This window comes from Miniopterus natalensis, chromosome 15, assembly GCF_054644295.1.
Source record: "Miniopterus natalensis isolate mMinNat1 chromosome 15, mMinNat1.hap1, whole genome shotgun sequence".
NCBI classification, from domain to species: Eukaryota; Metazoa; Chordata; class Mammalia; order Chiroptera; family Miniopteridae; genus Miniopterus; species Miniopterus natalensis.
Window position 1 is genome coordinate 3,129,721 of NC_142095.1, and position 27,254 is coordinate 3,156,974.

Sequence of the window (27,254 nt, forward strand, 5' to 3'; positions counted from 1 at the left end):
AAGGGAGCCCCGGGGAGCCTCCGCAGTCCCCAGCCTCTGCCACAGCCCCTCTGCCCTCAGCCCTGCTTAAGCCTGGCCCCTCTGCTATTCTCCCAGCCCCTGAGTCAGTGGCACAGAAAAAGCCAAGAGGAGGTAGAGTGTCCAGGCACGGGGGAGGAGGGGCTGGAAGGGCTGCCCCACCCACACAGGGTTCCTCTTCATCCCCAATAAATAGAGAATAAATACCCGGGAAGGGGCTGGCCTTGACTGAGTGCCCCCCTCCCAGGCTGGGGCCGGCATCCTGTGATGGCCCCTTCTTCCCTCCCTCTCTGAGTGCATCTGAGCCCCCCTCCCACCCCCAGTCTCCGAAGCAGTCCTTGCATCCATGTCTATGCCGACGGCTCAGGTTGAGAGCACACACTGGCAAGAAGCTGTCCAGTTCATGCCTGTCCCAGTGGAGCTGGCTCCTCCCTGTGTCCTGTAGATTCCAGCGGTAGCTGTCCAGCAGGTGGACTCCCAGCTGAGTCTGGGGACTGTGCAGTCCTGGCCGGGCCTGGCCTCCCAGCTGGCTGGGCCTGATTAGGTGGTCTCTGTTTTCTGCCGTCTCTGACCAGCACGGGTCTAAGTTCTGGACATTGCTGCCGCTGAGGCAGGCTATATACAACCCACCAATAAATACTGTCTTTGCAGGGGCAGGGTGTGTATAGAATATAGATATTTTTATATATATATATATCTATATATCTTTTATATTAAAAGGGACAAGGGCTAGGGTGGCCCATTGCAGGGCTCAGACAGCTGGCCTCATGTGTCCGGCGGGTGGTGGCGGCGATTCCGGGGCTTTTTCTGGTCCTGGGGTTCAGGAGGCCTGGGTGCCCCCAGGGCCTCCCTGGGGCTGGGGGGCACATGGCGCCAGTAGCCCTGGCAGTACTGGTGGATGAGGCCCACTTCCGGCTGGGCCAGCAGCTGGGCCAGCTCCTGGTACGAAGGTGTGGGAGGGCCGGCGCCTGGGGGGGGCGGGGCGCTCACAGCCAGCGGTGGGAAGAGGGCCGCGTGCACAGCGTCCCGGCCAAGGACGTGCAGCTGCACCCGCGTGACCACGTGCTTGAAGTTGTTCTCGGTGGCCGTGCAGGAGTACAGGCCCCGATCGCTGAGCTGCAGGGCACGGAGCAGCAGGCCCTGCTCTGTGCGCAGGAAACGATCCTCCACGCGGATCTGCAGGGGCAGGGAGCGGGCGCTCAGGGGCTGCGTGACACCCCGCTGCCCCAGCCAGCTCCCAGATCAGACCACCTTGAGGCCACTCCACGCAGGGGCAGCCATGTGGAATTTCCGTACACCAAGAAAAAGCCACAGGAAGGTTGCACATAATACCTGGATGAGGCATCCATACAATTTCCACGTTGGGAGGGGATTCCGTACAATGGGAGAATTTTGGAGCTCACAAAGAGTTTCTATCTAATGAGAATGCCCAACTGGGGCTCCTCATAAAACTTCCACGTAAGGAGGGATGCCTGGAAGGCATTCCCGTAAAACGAGGGCTACCCCATAGCATTTCCGTATACTGGAGCTCACCCACATGATGCCGCCCTATAGTGAGGTACACTTCGGATGGACACACGTATGGAGTTTTCACGTAAAAGAGGCATGCCTATAAACGGTTTCATATAATGCGGAAACCCCACCGAGTGCCCACAGAACTAGATTCACCCAGATGATTTCCCTATAGGGCAGGGAGCTCGGGAGGGCTTTCTTAGAATGAGCGCTGGCCCAGGTTGGCTCCTATCCGCATTTCACCCACGTGGAGTTTCTACTGTACAGAGGACTCCCGCACCCGTGGGAGGACTGCAGGGCCCAGGGAATCACCTCACGGCGCCGGTCACTGGGGTCCCGCTGGAACAGCCACTTGACAGTGGCCTGGGGGGAGCGGGGCTGGCACTCGAGGAAGGCAGCACTGCCCGCCACGCCATACTGCACGGACTCCACGGCGTTCTTGTTGGCTATGGACCAGAGGGTCAGGTTGAAGCAGCACTGCCTCCAGGCAGGCTGGTGAGGGGCTGGCGCCAAGGCGCACGTATGGGGACACCCACCCACAAAAGGCAGAGGCACGCCATGGGGCACCCACTCCTTGAGGGGGCGGCTAGGGACAGCCCGTGTCCGGAACCCCAAGCCCCCCACCCCCGTGGGCCCCCTGAGAGTCCTGTGGGCAGCTTGGTTGGCTGCCGGGGCTCCGCGCTGTGCGGACGGGGGGCCCGGCACACTCACCGTTGGAGTTGAAGCCGCGGCACTGCCGGATGGGGTTCCCGTGCCGGACGTCCTGCCGGCGGCTCCGCCTGGACGGGGACAGGTCCTGACGGGCATGCCTACAGCTTGCCCCCCAGGTCCCCGCGCCCAGAAGACCAGGGCGCACAGACTCCCCCTGGGTGATATCTCATCCACCTCCAAACCCCCAGGACAGGGCCCTGGGTCTGCTGCTAAAATTCCAAGGGTCTGGGGGTCCACACCTCTTGGAGGACGCCGTATAGCGGGAACAGGCCTGGCCATCCCAGGCGCAGTAGGGGTCCCGGGCGAGGCAGCAGTCGGCACAGGCAGCCCCATATGCCTGGCAGCGGTGCAGGCTCAGGTGTGTGACGCCCACAGCTGAGGCCACATACAGTTGTTGCTGGGGGAGGGGAAGGGGCATGTCAGTTCCCTCCCAGGGCTGGCCCCCATCAGGAGCCAGTAGGGCTGGGCTCCTTCCCTTCCTGTTCTGTGCCTCAGTTTCCCCATCCTTGTGCCAAGGGCCTGACCCCAAAGGAGAGGCAGCTCCATCCCTAGCCCCAGCCCACCTTGCCCAAAACTCACCCTCTTGGAAGAGATGGTCATGGTCTTAACGGGTGCTGGGTCCTGCAAGAAGGTAACGATCAGCTCTGGATTCTAGGGATCTCCCCCGGCCTTGCCCTGGAGGTCTGCGGTCAGGACTGGGGTCACACCCACCTTGAAGACCTCCACCTCCTCCAGCATGAGCTCCTCCATCTCCTGGTCATCCTTGGGTAGCACAATGACCTTCTGCACTGTCCCGCGGTCTGGAACGGGCCGGGCAGGGCCTCAGTGGGGCTGAGGACACTGGGGAAGGGGCACCAGCCTCAGCCCCTTCCCCCACCAGGGCCCAAACCCCAGAGGGCAGTGGAGCATCAGCTCTGTACCAAGGGTGGAATTTCCCCAGCAATGGGAAGAGGTCTGAGGGGACTGGCCTGGGACGAGGGGTGTCAGGGCCGGGGCGGCCCCTCCCACCTCAGACCCTTGTTTGGACGCTGCTCAGAACAGGGTGCTGGAGGTGGTCCCATGCAGGGGCTCCTGGAATGGTGGTGGGTGCACTTGCATGTGTGCATACGAGCACGTGTCAGTATTTGGGCCCATGTACCCTGGAGGTGTCTGCCATCTGTCCCCCCTTTCCTGCTCATACATGGGTCCTCAGGCACCCAGTGTCCCTGCTCTCCTGTCCCTGGGGGATGAGAAAGGGGCCTGCCCACCCTTAGTCTCAGTTATCCTGGGCAATAGGGAGAAGGCTCCAAAAGATGAAGGTGGCAGAGTTGACCCTGACCAGCCTGTAGCAACCCCTAGCAGCGTAGGTCCCAGACCCATGGATGAGCACCCTCCACCCAGTGGGCCCAGCGCAGGAGGGGCTGGGAGCAGCAGTGGGTACCTGTGCCCAGGAAAAGCACCTCATAGCGCCCGTCGGCTGCGTCCACCTGGTCCACGGCGACAGTGGTGAGCCGGTAGGGAACACCTGTGCGGACCACCAGGGGCCGCCGCTGCAGCGGGTACACGGCCTGGTACATGAGTGGATGGCTGCGCATGAAGTTGATCACTTCGTCGGGATAGTCCTTGGTGGACTTCATGGACGGTGTGAAAGTCCCACCAGGGCACTGCGGGCAGGTGAGAGCGTCAGGCCCAGGTCGTCCAGGTGGGACTCCCTGGACCCACGCGCTGCAGGAGGCCTGTTCTGTCTGTTGTCTGTTCCCACCACCCCGCCTGCTTGCTTTTCACTGCAGCCAGGGTTTTGCCCTACACCCAGTCTCCCTGCAGGTCCTGCTCCAGAGGGGGTCCCACGGTCCCACATTGCCAAATTCCACAGCCACCTCCCTGGCCTCATGTGCCGAGGCCCTGTGGCAGCGTTCGGCAGAGGCGACCATTCCCTTTCCGTGTCCTTGCCACTCTGATGTCTCTTTCCTCTCTGGGTATTTCTCAGCCCCACTCTACCCCTGCCCTCCTGGGCAGGACTGCAGGCCCTGAACTCCTTTAACACCTTGGCTATGCCCTCCCCACCCCTGTGCAGCCTGAGTTCACCTCTGGGGGAAAGCCTTCCCTGACCTCTGCCAGGACCAGACTCTCCAGCCCAGTCCTGACCACACAGAGGTAGCTGCCCACAGCATTTAATCAGCTCACTTTGCCCTCCTGCTTGGCCGCCTGCTGTGGCCCACAACACACCAAGACCAGTGAATCACCTCCCACAACCCCTGCCTCTCAGCTTCCACCATGAAGACTCTTCCTTCCAACTTTCAGCTCCCAAACAGCCCCCAGAGGGAGTAGCTGGCCACATCCAGCCCCCCATCTGTGTTTCAGGAGCCTGGCTGGGTTGCTTCACAGCCTGACACTATGTAAATGGTGGGTTTTGGGTGTTTTTAAAATCTCAGCTCTATTTAGGGTGAATGGTGGGTTTATATGTGTGTATGGTCCACCTCTCCCACCTGCCTGTAAGCTCCTTGATGGTGGGGACCCATGTCTGCAAAGAGCTAGACCTAGGGCAGGTCTCACAGAAGGAGCGAAAGGGAGAGGCAGTGGGGTCCTCACCGTGCCAGGCCGTGGGTAAGGCATCTTCCCCGAGAAGGGCATCCACTGGTAGTTGGGGCCCTCCTTGTGTGCAAAAGGCCCATTGAAGACCATGCGGATGTCAGCCATGGAGTAGACGCACACGGCAGAGCCTCGGAACACGGAGCTGTGGGCAGGGCAGGCTGCTGTTAACCGGCAGACCCCCGGCCCAGGGCCCCTCCCCAGTCTGCCCTCACCCCACAGCTCGCTAGCAGGCTCGGGTCCTCCACAACTCATAGCCCCCCAATCCAGCCCCGCCCCGCCACTGCTGGCGCTGGCCCCAGCCTCACCCCGAGGAGGTAAAGACGGCGTAAATGACCGGGTTCCTCACGTCCTGGGTCTGCTGGACAAACACATCCTCTGGGGACAGAGGGAGAAGGTGCTGCGAGGAGGCCGTAGCCAGGAGCCCCAGGACCCTGCCCACTCCTGCCCAGGGGGACCCACCAAAGGTGCACTGACCGGCCTCCATCCCTCCCATAGTAGCCGCAGGACCCCCCCGCCTGCTGGGTACTCACGGAGCTCATCGAAGTGCGTCTCAATGCCATCCTCGCCTGGCACGGAGCAGACCAGCCGCGCCTTCAGGAACGTGCTCCACTTGTTGACCAGGCAGCAGTGGCCGCCGTCGTCATTCTGGGGGGCAAGGGGCAGGGCGCTGGGTCGGATCAGCTCGCTCATCCTCAGGCCCCTGCCAGAGAAGGGCTGACCGGGCAGGACTGGGTCTGGGGAGGGGGCGGGGGGGCCTGGGGCGCCTACCAGGCAGATGCGCCCGATGCGGGCGTACACTGCAGGGCTCTGCGGGGCCTCCGCCGACCGCTCGCGGAAGAAGAAGTAGAGCTTGTCGTCGTTGCGCTCCGCGCTGTCCGGGATGAGCTCGGCGTGGATGAAGGAAGGGTCTGCGGGGGGCGGGGGCAGCTGGGGAGCCTCTTCCCCAACGGAGCCCCCGCCGGGTACAGGAATACCCCAACTCTTCCCCAGCCAGCCACAGGGCTGGAAAATTCCCCAACTGCCTTCTCACGGGCAACATCCCAGACATGCTGCCCCCCCAGGACAGGCGGGACGCACTCACCATTGAGCCACCGGGAGTTGTACTGATCTGTGCGCATGGCCGTCTGCTTTCCAAGCGTGCGGAAGATGGCTGCGTCGGTGCCCATGAAGTCGATGTACACGCCCGCATACAGCTCCTCATCTGCGGGAGGCCGGGGGCTCAGTCAGGGTGACCGTCCTTTGCTAGGACCCGAGTGCCGCCCAAATGACCTCCAGGGCAGGGTCTTGTCTCCCCTTCAGGTGCCCCAGGGCACAATCATATCACCAGCCGGGTGCTGGGCACTGTTTAACTGGCTCTGGGAGGACTGGGATTAAGTGGCAATGAGCTCTGGTCAGTAGCAAGAGCCAGTTTCTGTGGATAGACCCCCCCCCACCGCGGCTGCAAGCTGCTAACCCGCGTCCCTGAGCGTGGGGCTGGGAAGAGCTACCAGCACACTGTATATAGTATTTCCATCCCACGGACACGGCAGATGTAAATTACCTCCAGAGCAAGAGCATCGATAATAATAAAATGTAGTAAAATAATTAAGAAGTAATGAGTTTTGAGTGTATTTACCTTTTAAAAGTAATTGATTTTTAAAAAACTCATTGACTTAATTGTAACTTTATATAATTTAATTTTTAATAATAGCTGTGTTTAACATCTGGCTCACAAAATACCTGAACACTTAACCATGTGGGCTCCAAGTCTTCCTTCTAGATTCCCCCAGGCAAGCCCTATCTCCCCCATCAGACCCCTTGGTCTGGGCTCTACCATCAGGCTAGGACCTACTCACTCGACCAGAGGGAGAAGATAATGCCCATCCCCTGCCCTCAAGGGCCTCTCCCAGGCCTAGAGGTGGCATGGTGCCCAGCAGCTGCTCTTAGATGCAGACTGGGTTAGGCAGCCAGAAGACAGGCCTGATGCAGGGACCAGGGTCAGCGGTGAGCTCGCCCCACCTGTGGGTAGGGGCACCAGCTGCTCCTGAGGCCCCAGGCAGGACCCCTCTTCTAAGAACATTCCCCCAACCCTCCCAGACACCTGGCCAGACCAGAAACAAGCTCCCCCCAGCTGGTCACGGGGCCAGTACTTTCCCTTGGTGCTTCCTGTGGGCCTCTCCCAGCCTCCCAGGCAAAATGGGATTATTCAACCACCCCTTACACCACCCCAAGTACAGACTGGATACCAGTCTCCTCCAGGCAGCCTGTGGCCAGGAGGGTTCTGGCCTTGGCATGGACCACACTGTGGATTTCAGGATAGGATCTGGCCCCCTCAGCACCTCCATCTGCCTAGTCTCTCCCCCTCAGCTCACACTGGGGTCTGTCTGTATCCCTCTCCCTGCCAGGTGAGGCCCCACTGTGGGGTTCAGGGCTAGCATGTTCACCCTGGGGTAAGTGTTGGTGCCACACACCCCACTCCAGGGCAGAGGCCAGGCTTTTAGGCTGTAGAACAGGGCGGGGGGGGGGCACTCACTGATAAGGGCTGAGGCTGTGTCCAGCTTGGGGTCGTACGGACACTTGCCCTTCCCTGACTCGAGTCTCTCGGGCTCCAGGTAGAAGATGTAGTCCTGCAGGGCAGAGGGGGGCTCAGCAGCATCCAGGCTGGTCCCATGGCCAGGAAGGTCAGGGCCATCAGGTCCCCGGAGTAAAATCAGGCCCCCAGGGTAAAAATCAGGCACCCAGTGATACTCTGAAGCCACTTCTCTTCACTCCCCAGATCTTTTTGGGTTTTAACGCTGTCCGGCCAGGTGGCCCTGGGCAGGGCCACACTGCAGGTTCCAAGGGAGGTGCTGCCTGGTCCCAGGTCTCAGAGGGCTCTGCTTTGGGGGCCATGAGAAGGGCATGGGGTGGGCTTAGAGGGGCAGAAGCCCCTTTATGCCAGCTGGTTCAGCAAGACTCTGGCTAGGGCCTCCCTGGGCCATAGAGGCACAGCTTTGTGAGCTGTAGCTGCCTGCTCTGGGCCAAGAAGGGGCTGCCAACCAGATCAGGGCAGGGCTACTGGCCAAGGGCCTGGGTTCTGTCCTTTGCCATCAGGTCCCACCAGGTCAGAGGGCTCCGAGGTAACCGTGTCCCCAGGCTTTGTGGACAGACTAATAGGCCGTGGCCTTATTCCTGCCCCTCAGCCAAGCTCCCAGTTCCACACGTCTCCCCTGGGAGCCAGGAGTTGAAGGGTCCAGCCCAGACCACATGGAATTCATAAAGCCTCCTGTGCCTCCCAGCCCAGCCCCAAAGATGCGAGGAGGAAGGTCGGTGAAGGCACTGGGACCAGGAGGAGCTCGTGGGGAGAAGGGAGAGAAAGGAGAGAGGCGCAGAGGCAGGAGGAGGAGGCAGCGGGTGGCGGGGATGGTGATGGGAAGGTGTACACAGGCCCGTTTCCAGTTACACTCTGCACACGCGACTTCCAGCACACACGGGGCTGCACACACAGCTTGGCACGCATCACTGCCAGCACGCGGAACCCACTGTTCACACCCCGGCACACACAGTCTGAGCCGTCCCAGTTTCCAGCACTGCCTGCCGCAGACACACATGCTCAAGCAACCATCTGCTCATACACCGGCAGCCCCTGCCCCCCTGCCCGCCCCTGCCCAGCCCCAGCCCCCCAGCCCAGCCCGGGGTCATGACCAGTGGACAGAGCGCTCCGCTCCTCCCACCCCAGGGGAAGAAAGCCCCAGGCACGTGAGTGTGCAGGACGCCTTTGCTAACCAGTGACCCAGGGCGGCATGGGGAGTGGACCCGAGAGCAATGTGTCGGATGCCCGCGTGTACCACGTTCCCACTCTGGGTGCTGAGTAAGGTGTGGGCTTGACAGCAAACATGTGCCCAACTGTATGTTGGTGTGTGCTCATGCATATCTACACACATGTGTTCTGAGAGCTGAGGCATGGCTGTCCCCAGGGCTCCTGTCTTCCCCACCTGGCGGCTTCATGGTTTCTTGCCTGCAGGGCTCACATTGACTCCAGCTGTGACTGCCTTCAGAGTCACTGCAGGGGGAGGGCTGGGAGGGGCACAGAGATAGAGGGGAACCCCTGGGGAGGCTGGCCTGGGGCACAGGGCCCTGGCTAGAAGGCCAGGCCCAGGATGAGTGCAGCTCAGAGGCAGGGCTGCCTGGCAAGGGCCTGGAGGGATGAGGCCCACCTGGCGTGGGGCCGTGGGTGTCGGGCGGAGGGCGCCGTCCGTGGCTCTGCTGCCTCGGCCTCTGACCACCTGCATCTGGGTCCAGGGCGTGGCCTGAGGAGATGAGGAACAGAGGTTAGAGGCAGGGGTGGCAGGGGCTGGGGGAGCGGGCTCGGGCTGCCAGCCTCTCACACCACACATGCCAGGAACACACGTGAGCACCTGGGCCCCAGAGTACATATATGCGCCTGTGCGTGCACACATACACACAGCTTGGTGCACACCTGCACACACATGTGCCCTAGGTCCAATCACTCACATACGCTCCGCAAGGTCACACCAGCTACACACAGGCCCACATGGAAATGGAAAAGGGCAGAAGCGGGCAGGGTGGGCAGAGCCGGGGCGGGGGCAGCTCTCCCCGAGGCTGTGTGGCAGAAGCTGACCCAGGCGTCCAGCCTTCTGACGCTGAGGTCCCCGCCAGGCCCTCTGGCTTGGCTGCAGGGCCCGGTCCACAGGCATAGCCCAGAGAACTGCTGCCTTGCAATGGAGCGAGCGCTTACTACACGCCAGGCACATTGCTAAGAGCTTTGGGAGGGTTAGCTCACTGCCTCCTCCTCACACCGACCTGTGAGAAAGGCAACCATTAGCCCCATTTTCAGGTGAGGAAACTGAGGCTCTGAGAGGTGAAAGAAGTCACTCACCCAAGGTCACAGGGCCGGGAAGTAGCTGGGGCTCAAGCCCATCCTCCCATCAGAACCCTGGAATGGAGCCTCCAATGGGGGCAGCGCAGGGTGGGCAGGGCAGGGCTTACCTGGGCACGGCGGCCACGGTTTACATAGGTGCACATGGGGTTGTAGGCGCCAGTCCCACACACGTACAGATGTGTTCGGTTCCAGGGCTGGATGAGCCTGACGAAGTTCCCGCACTCACCCTGGGGCCAGAGGGAAAGCGGGGGACATACCCAGATGCCTGCCTGGCCCCACAGCCTCCCTGGAGTCACTGCCGGCCACCCCCATCCCACCTGTGGACCCTGCCACACTCACGTTGCCATCCTTGCCTGACAGCACGCACTCCTCGATGCGCTGCGGGGAGGCCGCCCAGTGGATCTGCCAGAGACAGGGGTCAAGGTGCCGCCTGTGGACAGGGCCCCCAGCCCTGAGGCCCCAGGTCCCTCATTGCCCCGCCCCAGCTGGCTGGCCCTTACAATGAGGGGCTCACGGTTGATGTCATGCAGGTCCAGGGACAGCACATAGTCCTTGCTGCCCACGTACATGCGGTCGTGGTCTTCGTCCTTGAGCAGGATGCGATAGTCGGTCGTGTTGAGCAGGAAGTTGAAGAAGTGGGCGGTGCCTGTGGCCTTCAGCTCTGTGGACCGAGGGTAGAGGGCAGGGCAGCAGTTAGGACCCGTGGAGACCATCCAGTTACACCCCCTTTGGTAGACGGGGTCCCCTACCACTCAGTCATCTTCACCCCTAGCCTGCCCTCCAGGGAACACTTGGCTCCCTCCCTGGCCCCTGGCCTGCTGGGAGGAGAAAGTGGGACAGGTGGGAAGGCCAGAAAGGGGCCACACCCAAAGCTAAAGCCCTGATTCATCAGCGATCCCAGCCAGGCTCTGGGTCCCAGCGAAAGGACAGTGGGCAGGAGTCAGGGAGAGTGAGGCATCAGAGTCTTTGCTCTGGTGGGGCTGATGCTCAGGGTGGGGCCAGCGTCCCACAGGAGCCCAACAGGATGAATGAGGAGGAGGTGTGGGCAGGGGCATCCAGGACAGCCCGCAGACGCTGGCTGGGAGGCAGGGAGCCCCGTCCTCACCACCAGACAGCGGGTCAGCCAGGACACGGGCAAGTCCTACTGAAGCCACACTGCCCAGCAGGCTGGGCTTCCCCAGGCCCCACGGGCTGCTGATGGTGGAATTCTCAGGCCACTCAGAAGCCGGAACAGCCTTTCTCGGCAAAGAGGCCCTCCCAGATTGTGGCGGTGTCCCCAGGGCTGGGGCAGGGTCTGGCTGAGTCCTCAGTTTCTTTTCTGCTTGAGTCCAGCAGCTTGGCCCTCCCACCCCCAGGTTGCTCTAGGAAAGTCTTCCTCCCTGGGGATGAAGGGCAGGAGGGGACTTGGCCAGTGACAGGCCAATATAGACACAGGACTCCGGGAAACTAGGGAACTTTCCTCTGGGAGAGAGAGAGTCAATGGGTCCCCCAGGCAAGCCCCTCCGCCACCCACCCCCAGCTATTTTTAGCTCAGCAGGAGAGGGAAGATTGTAATGAGGGTGATGAATATTCATCAGCACAGGAGGCCTGAGATGGCAGCACACACAGAGAGCACATGCGTGTCTCTACAGGGCCCAGGTATGACACATGCACACACATGTCCTGAATCAAATGAGGCATACAACCGGGAGATCATGCCCGACCCAGCTCCCCAGCCCACAGCTGTAACCCATTTCACAGCTGGTTACCCATCTCAGACCTGGTTACCCATCTCAGACCTGGTTACTCATCTCAGAGCTGGTTACCCACTTTATAGCTGGTTTCCCACATCACAGGTGGTTACCCACCTCACAGGTGGTTACCCATCTCACAGGTGGGGCAATTAAGGGGGAGGCTGGGGAGGGAGAACAGCTGGGATCCAAGGCCCCAGGGGGCTGCATGAGGTGGGACCAGCAGGTGGCTCCATCCCATCAGTCACGGTCACCCTCCACTCCAGCAGCTGTCCTGGAATGGCCCCGCTGCCCGGGCCCCTGCTGTGTGCTAGCCTGGAGCAGAGCTGAACTCAGGGGCTGTGCCCGAGTGCAGCATTGGACGGGGCTCCCAGATGGGCGTGTGCGGAGGGATGGCAGCCAGGGGACTCCCACAGCGGACACAGAGCCCATGTCTGAGGGGCTGGAGGACAAGCAAAGGCCCGGCCCTGTCCAGCCCTGTCTGTGCGGCGACAAGAGACTACAGATGATGACCTTGGCCAACCTCTGGGACGCAGGGACGCCGGGGGATCAAAGGGCCGATCCCGGCCTGGCTGCAGCCTCGCCCGCCTGTCCAGCGGCGCCTCTGAAGTACTGGGCAGGGCAGCCTGAGCACCTGTCCTGCACCTGTTGTCGGGCCACTCGGAGTCCCCCGCCTGGCCACCCAGCCATAGTGACAACAGGAAAGTAAACACTCCCCCACCCCCAGGCCAGGAAGTGGCCAGAGAGGAAGTGGGGCTGCCAGCAGAGCCCCCGCAGGCTGGGACAGCCCGCCAGGGGTTATTTATACCCTGGCTGGGGGCATGGCTTGGTTATGCCCTTACCCGTCCTGCTGGGACAGGGGGCGTTTGGGGGACAATGGAGGGGAGGGAGGCAGAGGCTCAAGTTGGCACCTTCAGACACGCGCACCCGGGAGTGGAGGAAGCTCCAAACACTTAGCCCCAGGGGTGCAACCAGCCACAATCCCCACCCTCCCTCCACCCCTGCCCAGCCCTGGGCCTCTATAATGCAGGCCCTCTCCCTCTGCCCCTCTGCCATGCTGTGACTCCCCATGCCCGAGCCCCAGTCCAAGTCTCCCTCCTGGACTCAAAGCCCCAGCACTCCAGGCTCCATCCCTGTCTGCAGGAAACAGGACACAGACCATTCATTCAGCAGATGAGGAAACTGAGACATACATGGGCGCAGGAGACTAGTTTTGTTCTGACCTCCTGCCTCTCAGCCCTCCAAGGTGGGGACAGAGGGAGCCTCTCAGTCATCAAGCACCTATTTTGTGCAAAGCCCTGTGCTCACAACATCCAATTTACAGACGAGGCCATCCAGGCACAGAGAAGGAAGGTGACAGGCCAGAGTGTATGGGAGATGGGATTCCCACCTATGTCCACAGCCTTCTGGACTGAAGGAGGGGTGGCCCGAGCAAAACCAGTCCTGGTGGTGGGGACTGGCCACTGGGACGGCCAAGGCCGGAAGGTAACTTGTCCTCCAATGACAGGGCACATGACTCGGGACCCTTGGGATCCCTCCCGGTGGCCACGGGATATGGCGTCAATGGCTCTGTTGTCACAGGACATGATGTTTGGTGACTGTGGAAACTGTGGTGGGGGCAGGGTGCTCTGTGGGGTAAGGAAGGGGTGGAACAAAGGGTCAGGAATCTGGGTCTGATGTGGGTTCTGGAGTGGGCTTCGAGGCCCCAGCCAGGACACTCTGGCTCTGAGCCTCATGTCCTACCTGGACCATCTTTTGGGCCCTCCTAGTACTGACACTCAAGGTGACTCTGGGGTATAAGAAATGCTAACAGCCGGGCATCTCTGGGCCCTCCCCTCACTCATCCTTTGTGGGCCATCTCTGCCTTGGAGGGGAGAGGAGGTTCTTTCCCCAAGGAAAGAAGCAGGCCTCCCGAATGTCACCATCTCTGGGAGGACGTATACCCCCAGTCCCATCCCTGTCTCCCCATTTCCTAGTGCTGGGGTGGGGGTAGAGAGGGCATCGAGCAGGAAGGGAATTCCTGTGGACCCAGCCCCAAATCTCTCCTAACTCCAACCTTGCTCTATCCATCCCCAACCCACAGGAGCAGAACAAGACCCCAACCCATCTGTCTGAAGGGGAAACTGAGGGGGAGAGGGATGAGTTTCCTGGGGTTCCAGAGTGGATTGGGTGTAGAGCTCTGGCCTTATCATCCTCTGACTGGAGTGTTCACCTCACTCGTGGCAGATTGTAGGAAAGAATGAAAAAAGGGGCCCATGGCAGCCCAACAAGGGAGAGGGGTACTCACCTCAGGTCACAGGGTGGGGAGTAAAACTGGTGTTCTGTTCCCCCCCAACCTACTGCAAGGCAAAGGAACTGGGGGCCTCGCTCCTCCAAGAAGCCGCGGGTAGGGCAGGAGGTGGTCAAGCAGCCCCCTGTATCCTGCTCTGACACCTGCAGAATAAGCAGGACCAGCTCCTGCTGGCCCAGCCCCTCTAAGGAGCAAGGACTTGGTCCAAGAGGGCATGGGGGGGGGTGTTGCTGACTCGGACCCAGTCTGGTTATGTCCTCAGGCCAGTCGCCACCATTACTCCACTTGTCCCAGCCCCACTCCGATGGCAGGAGTGTCCCCCCTCCCCCCTCCCCATGGCAATACTGAAGGAGGAGCAGAGGCGCAATCAAGGGTTCTGTGGGTGTTGGGGCTCAAGTCTGGGTAAGCTTTGACCTTGGGAAGAGAGGGTGATGTGCCTGGGTAATGCGTCCTGGGAAGGGTGCCCCACCCCCATGCCCTTACCCAGGCCGGGCACAGGTTGGGTGGGGCAACATCCAGGAAGGATTTTCCCGTCATCAGGGAAGGAAGAGCCTTTTCTGGCATCGGACACCTCATTTCCGCAGCCGTTCCCAGTCCCTAGCCATCCCTCCCCCACACCATTAGCAGCTCCAGGTCCCCAGGTCCCGCCCGGAATGGCCTGGCGAAGGTCCAGCCTCGGAACATTTGCAACGTGCAGGGGGCTTGGTCTGGGGTCTCCGTCCCGCCTCTCGGGAAGCAGCTGACGATGCCTTGCTTTAAGGGAGGTGGTGGGAGACAGCAGCACTGAGGAGGCGTGCCCGCAGACCCCAAGTGCAGGGGGCCCCGACCCCGGCTGCCCGTCTCTAGGACACCAGGTCTGCTGCTAAAAGGGGGCTCTTGGAGCAGAGGTGGGCGTCCGCCCCCTTGGTTACAGCTCCACAAAGCAGCAGGCCCTGACTGACAGCGCCACCCCCCTGGCTGTGCTGGGATCCTGGGGGGTGATAGACAGGCCCCTGCAGCCCAGCCCTGACCTCTGACCTCGTGGGCTGGCGCAGCCCTAATCCTAAGCTGAAGAGAAATGAGGTTGGGGCCAGGGTGGGGGTGCTGGCCAGGGTCTCTGTCAATGCTTCACCCGCCTGGCCTCGAGGAGGGAAACTGAGGCAGACAAGGAGACGGGAGCATGGGCGACAGAGCCCAGCCAGTCCCCACTGGACACCCCCTTGGGCTCTAGGGAAGGGTAGCCCTTGGCCCCTTTCTCGCTCCCCCAAAGCTGCGAGGGGGCCCGGAGGAAGGCCCCGGGTCTGGGCTGGCCCCCTGGCTCCCAGCCTAATCCTCTTTTAACGAGCGGCCAGCCGGAAGGCCTCAGCCCCTGGCCACAGCCCCGCAACCCCGGGAGCCCCAGCCAAGCTGAGCTGGGGGCAGGGCAGCCCCAAAGACTTGCAGGCACCCACCTCCCTGTTCAGCATACCCATCTCACCCACACCCCAATGCCAAGACTCCAACACTGGCCAGGCCCACGGAGGGCCCCAGCATCAGCAGGGACACACCAGTGTGACACCTGCCTTGGGCTCCCATGGACCATCTCCTGGGCATTTCCTGTTTGTTCAGCTCCAGGTCCCACACGGGGCTGGGCAGGGGAGGCTGTCACTGATGATCTGGGGCTGGCTCTCACACCCTGCAACCCCCCACCCCAAGATATTCGGGATGGAAACCCCTAGAAGCCAAATCCAGGGTTTCTGCCTTGGGTTTAAGGTGCCTCCTCCTTAACAGGGTAGGCTCCAGGTTCCTCTGGCCCCAAACCCCTCAATATCTGTCCCTTCTAATCCCATTCCAGAGCCAGGCTCTCCAGATCAGAGACCCAGAGGCCTCCCAGGAGCTACCCACACTCGCCCCCCTTCCCCCCAGGCAGGTGAGCCAGGTCGTTGCCAACAATACCAATTACAGCCGCTCTCACCCAATTAGCAACTAATTATGGCCTCTAGTCCATTCAACATAATTAACATGTAAATGACTCGGCGTGTTTATATTCAATAACTACTCTGATTGAATTTAATTTAAATGTCTAAACTGGGGACCCAGTTACCGTATTTCACCACCTAGAGCTGCCACTTCCTGGGACTGTTGGCTCCTCCAGGGGAGAGGGACCCAAGGCCAGAGTGGAGGGTGGAGGGGCAAGGGCCTCGACACTGGCCCAGCCGCGGTGAGGGTGGGCATGGGTGCAGCCCCGGCATCCCTGACATGCCTATCCCCAGTGGAATCCTCAAGATGGGAAACCCTGTGGAATGAGGGGCCCCTTCTTAAGGGCTACTGTAAACATCCCGGCTGTTCAGTAAACACCAAGCTGGACAGGAGCCTGAGTGGAGGAGCCACCCAGCTGGGCTAAGGCTCCACTGCAGGCCTCCCTCCCATTTGGAGGGCTGGGGCTGGGGCAGGGGCAGGGACAGGGGCTTGGGGCTGGGGCTGGGGGTCGGGCCTGGGGCTGGAACTGGGGCCTGGGGGCTGGGGCGTGTTGTTCCCACGCCCGTTCCGCCCTAGTGCCCACGTGCTCCGCCCAGAAGAGGACAGGCTGGGGGCACAGGAAAAGCCAAGAGGCAAGGGGCAGCAGGGTCACTCCCTGGCACACAGGCCAGCGGGAACCAGAGGTTCTATCCCCACAGGATGCTAGTGACTTTCAACCACATAGTCCCAGCAGGTAGGGGCCCTCTAGCTGAGGTGCCTCCACTGCCCTGCCCATCCCCCAGGCCCCATGGCGTCTGGGCCTGGGCTGGGGGCTGGGGGCGGGGGGCGGGGGGCAAGGGGTCCTACATGGACCCTACCAGTGCACACAGCTGATTATGAGGAGCCCTTTGGGCATCTGCTGGCCAGGCAGAGTTCAGAGCTCTGGCCCAGCTTGGAAAGGACACGGCGTGGGCAAGGGAGCTGGCCCGGACAGGCAGGGCGGCCCTGTGCGAGGAGGGAGGACTCGGAGGGGAGCATTCAGGCTGGGTCAGGCTGCGACCACACAGGAATGTGCCCAAGGAGTGTGCTGGGGGTGGGAGGAGGGGCTGGTTGTGAGGGGAGGGCTGTGCTAAAGCACTTTTCAGGTGGGGACAGTGCCTCCAGTTCCACAGGCCGGGGACCTACCCCTCCTCCTACATTCCAGACCTGGCCCGGAAACCCCTCACTCCTTCCTCAGCCACCTCCTCCCCCCTGTGACTGCAAAAGACAACAAACTCTCCATGGCTCATTTACTCCGATACATCAACCAGACGGACAGGCTGGGATGGTCCGCAGGCTCAGCCCCCATCTCTGCTGCCATCCTAGGACTCCTGGGATCCCTGCAGACACTTGCATCACCCACCCGAAGATTCCCAGGATGTCCCAGACAGTCTTAGCCCCCTGCCCAACATCCGGATGGGGAAACTGAGGCACCGCACAGACAGATGCGTGCTCAGGGTCGGTCCTGGGGGGTGCAGTGAGGCTGAGTCGGGAGCCCACACGGGAAGGCCTGTACTGGGACAGGAAGGTGTTGAACAAAGTGACAGTGCAGGCAGCCCTGGGCAGAGGCCCCTAGAACGCCACCCACTGGACCTCAGTGATGCAGGAGCCCGAGAGACCGCCACACCAACCTGCTGTTCTGCCCATGATAGTGTATGACCCACAGGAGCCAGCCATGCTGGCCGACCAGCAGGGACACAGACGCTGCTCTGGGAGGGAAATGGGGGCATCGGCACCAAGCCTTAGGCTGGAAGAACCAAAGCTCTTGGCTGAGTGCAGAGACCTCAGAGGAAAGAGCATGTCCGGGTAGGAAGCCAAGGACGGGTCAGGGTGATGATGAGAGGAGGTGGAGGCAAGGGGAGGTGGGGGGAGGAAGGAAGAAGAGTGGGGGAAGGGGGGTCTGGAGCTGAAGCCTCAGACTCCAAAGGCTTCCTGGTCCCCAGAGGGCCTGTTGCTTTGGGGCTGTCCCTGCCCTCAGAGATGTAGCAGATAGGGGGTGGCCCCAGTCAGAGGCCTCCCTCCCCCACAGGCTGGCCTCCTGGATCCTTCACAGCCACCACCCAGGCCCCGTTCTCTGCTGGGTCAGGGCCAGTGGTCAGGGTCTGGAGCCTGGAGGCCTCTGCACTCTCCCTGGGGCTGCTCAGCTGCCTTGGGTGGGGGGCTGCAGACCCACCAAGCTCAGGAGCCCGCATGAGCTGGGCTTGGGACTCAGAGTGAAGCCTTCTGGCATCCAGGCCTCTGGCAAAGGCCCTCTTGCTATTTCTAAGAAAAATGCAGCAGGAATCTTCTCTGCTTCTCCAAAGCGCCAAGGGCCCCCTTGAGGCGGGGCTCAGATTCCCAGGCCAGCGCCAGGCGGGGCCAGATCAGGCCAGTGCTCACTCAGCCCAGCAGTGTGGATGCCCAAGTGAGCAGCCCAGGTCTGGTCACCCCAGCACAAGCTGCAGGAGCCAGAACAGCGTTCGAGGAGGGGTCACTGCGGCTGATCGTGGGCCCAAACCAGACCGGGGAGCACATCTTAGGGGAGCCCACTCCAAGGCATCCCCTCCCCAAATGCATCTCTATCACTGGATTTTCCCCACAATAGGGATGTCACCTCTGCCGGGATTAAAAAGAGCTTAAAAATCACAAGGAGAAAGTGCAAGACTCCACCTAGCACTTTGCCCTTTAACCAGGTGCCACAGCACCCACCCCCTCCTCTGCTCCTGCTCTTCCCTCTCCCCAAGCTCCCTTCCCCTACTTAAGATGTAGCCTCCTCCATGAAGTCTGCCGGGATGCCCACTCCACCCACAAGGCTCAGGATCCCTCCTGCAGTCCTTTCCAAACACCGTCTCCTCTCCAAAGGTGAGAAATCAGAGAGAGGGGTGAGGCGGTGCAGGACTCCTTGGGCCCTCGCCTGTCTGCCTCCCTTCCGCAGCGCAGCTCCTAGTTACTGAGACTTCCTTCACAAGGGCCACCGCTGGACTCACAAAGTTAATCCTCCCAACAACACGATGAGGTCAGTACTGTTTGTACCCCCATTTTACTGATGAGAAGCCGGGACACACAGGGACTCCACTACTCAAGGTCCACCCGAGGCCAGGATGAAGCAGGACAGCGGGAGCCATCGGGATGCTGCTTCCACAGGGCCAGGGAGGGACCAGGGTTTGGAAAGGCTAAGCCACTTGTCCGAGGTCACACACTGACGAGGGTAGAATGGGGTCTGTCTGCCTCGAGGGCCAGTCCTCTCCACCACCACCACCTGCACCTCTGCTTTCTACCAAATGTCAGTGCCCGCTCCCTGCCCTGGGCGGGGGAAGGCAGGGAACTGGAGGTCTCCCGGGAGTCAGGGGCCAGATACCACCAGCTCTGAAGACACCCGCTAGGCCCACAGCACCTCCAGGGCGGTCACGGGGCTGGGAAGCACACACAGGTGCAGACAGCCAGGAGCCCACTCTGCAGCGGCTGCCTCCCAAGCCACAGGGTGAAAGATGCTTTTATGGGCCGGGATGAGATTTTTATCTTGGCGGTTTCTCTTTAAATTCTTTACGATTACGAAGCAGCGGGGGCTGCCAAGGAACATGATTTACTCCTTGAGCATGCACCAGCTCCCTGCTCGGTGCCAAGGGAAACTGGAGCCAAGGAGGGAGGGGCGGGTGTTGTACCAGGGAACCAGAGACAAGGCCTGTGTTGCCGAGTCCCAGCCGGTAGCCATCCCATCCAAAGCTTGGCTGGACCTGGCGGGACCACAGCTGAAGCTCAGCCCCTGGCCTGGCTGACTCAGGCGGGGCCTCAGGCAGGTTCTCCGCAAGCACAAGGACCTGTCCCTAGTCTCTTCCAGGGCAGATTCTGGCCAGCTGGGGGGCGGGGAGCCAGCCCCCAGGACCTCCCAAATCCTGAAGTGGCCATTTCCAAGCTCTCAGGAGGGAGGCAGCTTCCATTTCCAGGAAAGCTGATCCCAAATGCAGGGATCTGGGCTCAAGTTCACGAGTTGGGTCTTCCTTCCTCCCTCTTTCTGGCTCATCCTGGAACACACACCCATCCTGGTTTGCTGGCTCCATATCCCCCTGTAGTTGTCCAAGCCACCTGACCCCGGCCCAGCTCCCTGGTGCCACCGCAGGCCTCGGAGCTCCGGGGCTCCTCACCTCCTCCCCTGCAATCTGAAGCTCCTAGCCTGTTTGCTGGCCAGGGAGCCCCCAGGGGTAAGGGTGGGTCCTCTATTCCCCATCCCACCTCCACCCTGTGCTCAGGCCTGGGGGTGAGGCAAGGCACCATCAGGACTTGCACAACCCCCACCCACCATGAGCCCTCCTAACCTGCAATCTCATCATCTCCTAACGTGGAAAGTGGAGACGCTGGCTCTCAGATGCCACATGCAAATGACGGAAGAGGTGGCACCATTCTGGGCCACCTGAGCGGCTGGGGAAGCCTCCGGGTCTCATGGCTCACAGGAAACCCAGAGAAGTGCCCTCAGGCCTTGGAGGGACAGCCACTTGGTTATCCTCATGGGCACCTACGGCCATTTCTATTATCGTCATCTTACCTGACCTTTTCTGGCAAGATGACCTTCTGCTCCATCTCCCTATTCCTGCCTCAGTTTCCCCAGTAGTCTAACCACCTCATGTCATCACAAGACCTCTTTCCCCACCAAACACCTCTTGGCCCCAAGTCCTGGCCAAAGCCAGCACAGGCAGCAGCCGTGTATTGTGGGGTGGCTTCCTGGCAAACAGTAAGCATTCCCCAAGCTGAACAAAAGACCTGGCAGGGCCCTGGCACCTCCCCGCTGCAGCCAAGGTGGTGCCCTCTCAGGGTGGGGGAAGGGGAGCTTTTGCTCCCAGACTTGGTCAGTGACTCTGGGGTTAAGGGGATCCAGGCCTAGGCAAGGAGGGGTAGAGAAGACGGCCCTGCTGTCCAGGCTCTCTAGGCCCCCGCACCCCTGAGCTCTCAGGGAATACCTCCCCTGCTCCTGGCAATAGTCCCCACTTGACCCCTCACTTCTGCCTGACCTTGGCTGTGCTGCGGGTGGGAGGGCGCTCAGGAGGGGGCCAGAGGAGCCCCCGCTCTGACTGAACCCTGGGGCCCTTCTCCCTTACACCCTCTTAGCTTTAGGCTTGGCTGGGGTGCCCGGGAGGACGGGTGGGCAGCAAGCCCAAGTCTGGCCCAGTTCCTGCCTTTGTTCCTTTATCAGCCCTGGGCAGGAATGCCCCTCATGCCAGCACCTCCCAACTGCAGCAGGACCCAGGCAGGGGAGGGGATGAGTCTCAGCCGAGTCCCCGAGGCCTGGTATGCCAGCTGCTATATCCGTTCAAGGCATAGAAGAAGAAACTGAGGCATGGAGCCATAGCGACCACCAGTGTTTCTGAGAGCAACCCTCTCTGTGCCCAGGAGAAGCCCCCACTTTCCCAGGCCCTGGCCTGGCTGTGAGACCCGTTTCTGTAGGTGTTGGCCTCCGTTCTCACTCCACAAACACTTGATGAGGATTTACTCCTCACTGAGGGCCACCTCGTGTGCGTGACCTGGCTGAGACCACTCAGCACGGGGCCTGGTGTACCTAAGTGCTGGGCTCCCAGGTGGCGCAGACAACCGGTGTCCACTGTGTTTCGGCCAGTTTGACTGTAGGTACCCCATCCTGTTCACTGAAGATCCCCAGTACTCAGCACAGGGCCTGGCGCATAGTAGGTGCTCAAGTATCTGTTAAACTAAGTGACATTAACCATAAAACTAGGACATGAGATCAAGTGGGGAACAGGAAAGGCCATTCAGGGCAGGGAAACCTGCGTGTGCAAAGGGACCGAGGTCCAGGGACAGGGTGGCCCCAGGCGCCCCGCAGCCCCACCCAGGCTGCCAGGGCAGTCAGCAGCACCGTAGGCCGGCTGCCAGGAGTCGGGCTTTTAGTCACCGCGGGTGTTGGCTTCAGAGCGAATCGACCTGACTGATGTGGGCGTCAGGCGTCGACAAGGCCTGGACACCGGGGTTCTATTTTTGGCCTTGCTTCTGCCTCCTGCATGACCTTGGCCTTGCCCTTGCCTGAGCCTCGGTTTCTCACTCTGGGAAACAGGAACAAAAGCCTTTGTCCCTTTGCCCCTGGAGGTCCAAGGTTTAAAAGGAGCATACAGAGGATCTCCCTGTGTGTCATCCCTCCAGCTACCTCTTCATGGGTCTCCAGGGTGATGACAAAATTACACCCAGAGTGGATGTCTGGGCTCCAGGGTCCCTGTGGCAGGAGGGGATGCTTTAACTCCCCTGCCTGGACCCTGGGATGGGAAGGGGAAAGAGGGGAAACCAGGCCCCTTGAAAATTTATTAATCTGCTCGGAGGAATTCTACCAGGAAAGGGTGGGGGTGCCAGCAGAATAAATATCTGGTCTTCCAGGCCTGGGAGAGGGGGCTGCTTCTACAAACCGCACGGATCCACTCTGCCCATTTCTCAGGCCCTGCCCAGGACTCCTCCCAGGCTCATCCTCAGAAATTCTTGCCCACTGCCCCCATGAACTTGCAGGGACAGGATGAGGCCAGGGGAGGGGCTCTGCTGGGGAGCATGGGAACACAGTGAGGTGAGGGCTGGGCGAGCCTGAGGAAGGAAAGAGGTCAGCCCAGTCTTTCGCCCCAATATATGTGCCCGGAAATCTGGCCAGCCAGGGCCTAGTTGGCCCCACCCAGGGCGGGCGGCAGGACAAGTGACCTCAGGCCAGAGGAGGGCCAAGGCTGAGAACTCAGGAGTGACCCCAGGCCGAGAGCAGACTCTTCTGATCATAACACCTTCGAGGAAGTGGCCGGTGAGTGAGCCATCTGTACAGCTGGCTACGGTGCCACAGGTGTGCACCTGCCCAGAGGCTTAGGTGATGGAGCCGAAGGACCAGACCCCAACCCATCGTTAAAACCTTCCAGGGACTTCCAAAGCCAAGTGTGCGTTGGGGCTCTCTGGAGCTCAGGCTTGTCACCACAGCACATGCTCTCCCAGAACTCACCAGGTGGCCTGCCCTCTCGTCACAGCCAACAGCACCCGCCCCAATTCCCAGGAATCCCGCCCACCTAGAGACCCACAGGAAGGATCCTCCAGCACCCACAGCCCTGCAGAGCAGGTCCTGCACCTCCAGCATCCTGAAGTCTCAGTGTCTGCACTGAGTGTCTGACCCTCCTCCCTGGGGACTGCCCAGGGCAGGACCAGGCGCATAGCAGGGGCAAGGAAGGGCTTCTGCAAACATGAGTCTGAAAGGAGTGGCAGCTCCGACTTCCTGATTATCATACAGAAGGAGACACTCTGCAGACCTGGGGCCACCCAGCCTGAGACCTCACCTTCTGACTCTAGAAGGGAACCATACTCAGGACCCTTCTCCAAAATGTCTAAGCGGTCCAGTCTCCAGCCTTTCCCAGCAGGTCCCCAGCTCCCTGTCCCTCCCCCCCGCCCCCCACGGTGACCCTTGTGGCTGCACAATTGGTCCTTGTTTCCCTGACCCCTCCTCTCTCTCCTGTGCACAGAGGAAGATGCTGAGGAACAGCAAAGTGGCGTCTTACCTTTGAATGAGAGCCGGACCCGTGGCGTGGCTGGGAGGTGGTCCTGGAAGGGGGTGGCTGGCCAGGCCCCAATCACTAGGGAAGCCCAGAGGAGGAGACCAGCAACAGGCATTGTGGGAGGGGCCTAGGGCCCAGGAAGCAGGCTCAGCTGTCTGGATACCTGGGAGGGGAGACCGGGATTTGAGTGTGTGAGACAGATAGGGGAGCTCTGCCCCACCCACATTTCCCTTGTGTACTTCTGGCCAAGGTACCTCAATTTCCCTATCTGAACAAAGAAGGTGATGGGTGCCACCTTGTTCACACCCTTGGCCTGGGGCCATGAATGTCCCAGTATGCGAACTTCACATACTTTCCTGTCCCAGCTTTTGTCTGGGGAGAGGTAACCAATAGACTTGAAGACCAAGAAACCAGGTGCAGCCTGGGGTCAGCAGAGCTAACAGGGGCCACTGGAGACTCAACTCCCCAACCTCTAGCCCCTAGGACCCTGGATTCCATTCCCAGGGCCCAGCTCAAGCAGGTGATCCTGCAGCCCTCTTGTCCCCACCCCCAACCAAATGGGCTGCCCCATCTCTCTCCCACCTCAAGGACTGGGGGAAAGAGATGGGCCCAGCCTCGCCTGCTCCAGCAAAACCAAAACCTCTCCTCCCAGTACAGGAAAAGGAGAGGCAAAGAATAGCTGCTGAGTCTACTTTTACTGCAATCACAGCAGGAGGGGTCCAGGTCAGACACACGGAAGGACTTCCTGCTGGAAGAAGTTCTAGCTCTGCCACTAAAGGGTAAAGAAGGGGCACTAGGATGGCCAGAGGGCCTGGGCAGGCTGCAGTCTCCCCTGCAGATTTCCCACACCCCCAGCAGGTCCAAGTTTCAATACTATGTTTTTCAAATATTGTCTCCCCAGGCAGGCTGGCTGTTGGGTAAACGCAGCCCAGCACCAGTTGTCAGAACATATTGCTCCCTCCCGGCAAAAACCAGCGCCAATTCCCCACCCCCCCACCCAGATGCATGGAGGTGGGGGCACCAAGAATGACAGTGGGAGCCCCATCCTCCAGATCTGTTCCATCTATTGCCTTCTCCGATGGGGGCAGGAGCCCAGGTCAATTTTAGGACCCTGGAGTAGGGTGAGGGCTACTGTGGACTGTTAGTCCCCTGCACTGGCTGACATTTACTGAGACAAGGCCCAGGTGCCACATCTGACTGCCAGGCTCCACTAGACAGACCCTGGTACCCTCCCTTGACCCACTTCCCCCAAGCCTTTGCCTCTCCTGCCAGGGCAAACCACTTGTGGTTCCTCAGACAGGAAGTGCAGCTTCAGGCCTCCTGGCCCATGCCCCAGGTGGTGCCCTCTGTGGGAACACCCTCTCCTGAGTGCCTGACACACCTCTCACAGTCCTTCAAAAGCCCCCATGACAGATGCTCCCTCCTGGGGAGGCTGGCTGTGGGAGGGGAGAATCAGAACCAGCCCCTCCCCCTGTCTGCTGGGGCACCAAGCTGGCACTGACTGAATGGCAGGCTCCACTGAGAGGGCAAGCGGCAAAAAGCTGTGGAGCCACATCACCCTCGGAGTACACCTTGGAGGCCCCCACTCACAGTTGTGAACACACACACACACACACACACACACACCCTCACCTGCATGCTCACACATGTCCTCACAGGCATGTGTTTGCTCAAGAACTTGACCTGCTAGTGGGGTGGGGCTCAAAGAAGCTGGGAGACACTGTCCTGGCTTGGGGAGGGAAAGATGTAGCCTGAGTCCCTTGGAGAGCTTTGATGCTATGTACCAGGGGCTCAGGTTGAAACCCCTTCCCTCATCCTGATGACCTCATTTCTCCTGCATCCATTTTCATGGTGACAAGGTCAGGGTCACCAAGGACAATGTTGGAGTCCCCCAAGGTGTCCAGGAGGTGGAGGGCTTTGCCCTACTGGTCCCCTACAGGGACCTCCACAGTGCTCTGGCCCTTTAAAGGGGTGAATGTGGGATGTTCAAGTCTGCTGGGGCCTCAGGCCCAAGTCCAAGCCCCCTACTTGGCAGCCTGGGGGATGGAGGAGACAGAAGGAGAGGAGCGGCAGGAAGGAGGGGAGGACAGGGGAGGGATGGGGAGGGCATTTCTGTGGTCACTTCCCCTCTGCCAGCCCTAGATGCATTCCACTCGGCCCCAGCCCCAAGTCCCCAGTCAGCTAGCCCGGGTGGGTGGACAGAGGAACAGGCACCGCCACCTGGGAGCCCACCAGGAGGAGAGCAGAGAAGGAAGGAAGGAAAGAAGGCTGGTGGGAGGGAGCAAGGGAGGAAGGCAGGCGGGAGGGAGGAGGAGAGAGGGAGGAGAAAGGGAGGGACAGAGGAGAGACGCTCAAACAAAGAACCGAGGAGCTGGGGCTGGCAAGGGGTGCAGGGAAGGGGCGGTAGATCGAGTGGGTCTGGAGGTACCTGGGGTTGGGGCGGGGGGCTAGGTGGCAGAATTGTCTAGCCTGCCCCAGACCTCCCAGGCTGAGAGTGGGGGTGGGGGTGGGCAGCCTGCCTCAGGGAAGGGAGGTTGGCTCCTCTGAGCTGAGAACTGCCTGGCTGGAAGGGAGGCAGGAGCAGGGGCTGTGGGGAACATGGGGAAGAAATTATTAACAGCACCCCACCCCCTACCCAGCCCCTGGATACTCCCCCTCCGCAGGCCAGAGCTCCCTCCCCGCTCCTCGGCTTTTCCCCTCCCCCAACACCCCAGGGACCAGGAAGCAGAGCAACCCCAGCAGAGCTGGGACTGACCCCCCCACTTTCGTGGTGAGGGGTTTCCCAGTCAAGGTCACCTGGGCTTGGCTTCACCCTCCCCCTCAAGGTATGCCCAGCAGAGCAGGGGGAGGTGGCTGCGGCTGGGCCGCTGGCCTTCTCTACCCCCAGCCACACTTCCGGATCTGGCTCCTTCAGGACCGAGGGGCAGCAGGCAGGGGAGCCGTGCCCAGTGTCCTCTCCTTCCAGGACACCAACGCCACGGGTCCAGGCACACTCCTGTTGCAGCCTGAGGAAAGGCTCCAGCTCCATCTAACCCCTGCGCTGGGATGAGCTTCCCAACCCCGGGGGTCAGTTTCCCTATTCTGGAACTACACAGGGGCTCCTGGGGGACAATCTGGGTGAATTCAGGAGGGGAGCCCCCAACCTGGCCCAGCTCCAGGGCAGACACACCAGTGCCCTAAGTTTCCCCCCTCCCCCAGGTGCTCATGGGCTGGTGTTCACAAGATAGTTATCTCAAGAATGAGAAGTTATTTATCCAGCCAGGCCCTCAGCCCTAGCTCCAGGTGACCCCTCCTGCCATCCCTGCCTCGCTCCTGGGCCACCTTAACACTTTCTGGTCCCACACGCTCTAGGAAAGCCCATCAAGTTCCTGGTGTCTCCTCCCCACTTCACCGCTGGGGACCCAGCCTGCCCAAAGGGGGGCTTGGCTGCAGGCACTCCCAGCTCACCTACACCCCACATACAGATGGGTCCCTGGTGGAGCGAGACTCCCTGCTGGAAAAGCGAACCCAAGCTGGCAGCTGGGGGCCAGGGGATTGGCACAGCGCAGGGAGAAAAGCCTTGGGGCTGGTGGTCCTCCTGCCCTGCGGATCTGGGAGACCCTCCACGCGGGGGCCGCCAGGATAGCGTTTCCTTTGGGCAGAAGATCATGAGATCGGGCCACTGAGGCAGGGTGGGCGCCCCCACCGGGAACATCGCTGCCTGAGGCGTTAGGGGGAGAGGGAGCTGAGCCAGGGGAAGGGGCATCGGGATTCCCACTCCAGGGCGCGGTGGGCGGGTAAGGGAGCACCCACCCACCCAGAACCTTATGGGGAAAAGTTGCTCTACGCACTGGTGACTCCGCAGGCCAGACCATGCCCCCATCTCCAGGTCGCCCCGACGCGGCGGGTCCGGGCAGGCGGACAGGTACAGCGCCCGCTCCAGTCCCGCCGCCCCTGTGCCCGCGCGCAGCCCCCCGCCCCCGACGCCCGCGCCTCGGACACTTCCGCGGAGTTGCGGCGCCGCGGGTCCCAGAGGCGTGGCGGGGTGGCCGGGCCGCCGGCCCGCTCCCTCCCGGGTCCCGCCGCACTCACCTCTTTCGCGGCGGCGGGGCCTGGGCCCCCGGGCGGCGGAGGCAGAG

The 27,254-nt window shown here is 61.2% G+C and overlaps 1 protein-coding gene across 3 annotated transcripts; it reads right to left on the bottom strand.

The window, feature by feature from the left end:
• Positions 1 to 80: 80 nt before the first annotated feature.
• Positions 81 to 27,254, bottom strand: SEMA3F (semaphorin 3F). 3 transcript variants are annotated; one of them, XM_087824718.1, is made up of 19 exons: positions 27,208 to 27,254; positions 23,140 to 23,299; positions 10,174 to 10,334; positions 10,013 to 10,075; positions 9,781 to 9,900; positions 8,988 to 9,080; positions 7,325 to 7,418; positions 5,894 to 6,013; positions 5,581 to 5,720; positions 5,343 to 5,457; positions 5,118 to 5,187; positions 4,810 to 4,954; positions 3,662 to 3,884; positions 2,953 to 3,041; positions 2,821 to 2,862; positions 2,481 to 2,638; positions 2,242 to 2,309; positions 1,843 to 1,976; positions 81 to 1,194 (listed from the first exon to the last, which is right to left on the bottom strand). In XM_087824718.1, exons 2-19 carry the CDS (start codon positions 23,249 to 23,251, stop codon positions 784 to 786), a joined length of 2,358 nt encoding a protein of 785 aa, XP_087680844.1. In that variant the 5' UTR covers positions 23,252 to 23,299; positions 27,208 to 27,254; the 3' UTR covers positions 81 to 783. The 3 variants fall into 3 exon arrangements, with proteins under 3 accessions (XP_087680844.1, XP_087680845.1, XP_016058388.1); XM_087824719.1 differs by lacking the exon at positions 8,988 to 9,080; XM_016202902.2 differs by lacking the exons at positions 10,174 to 10,334; positions 23,140 to 23,299; positions 27,208 to 27,254 and having other exon boundaries at positions 9,781 to 9,877; positions 10,013 to 10,069.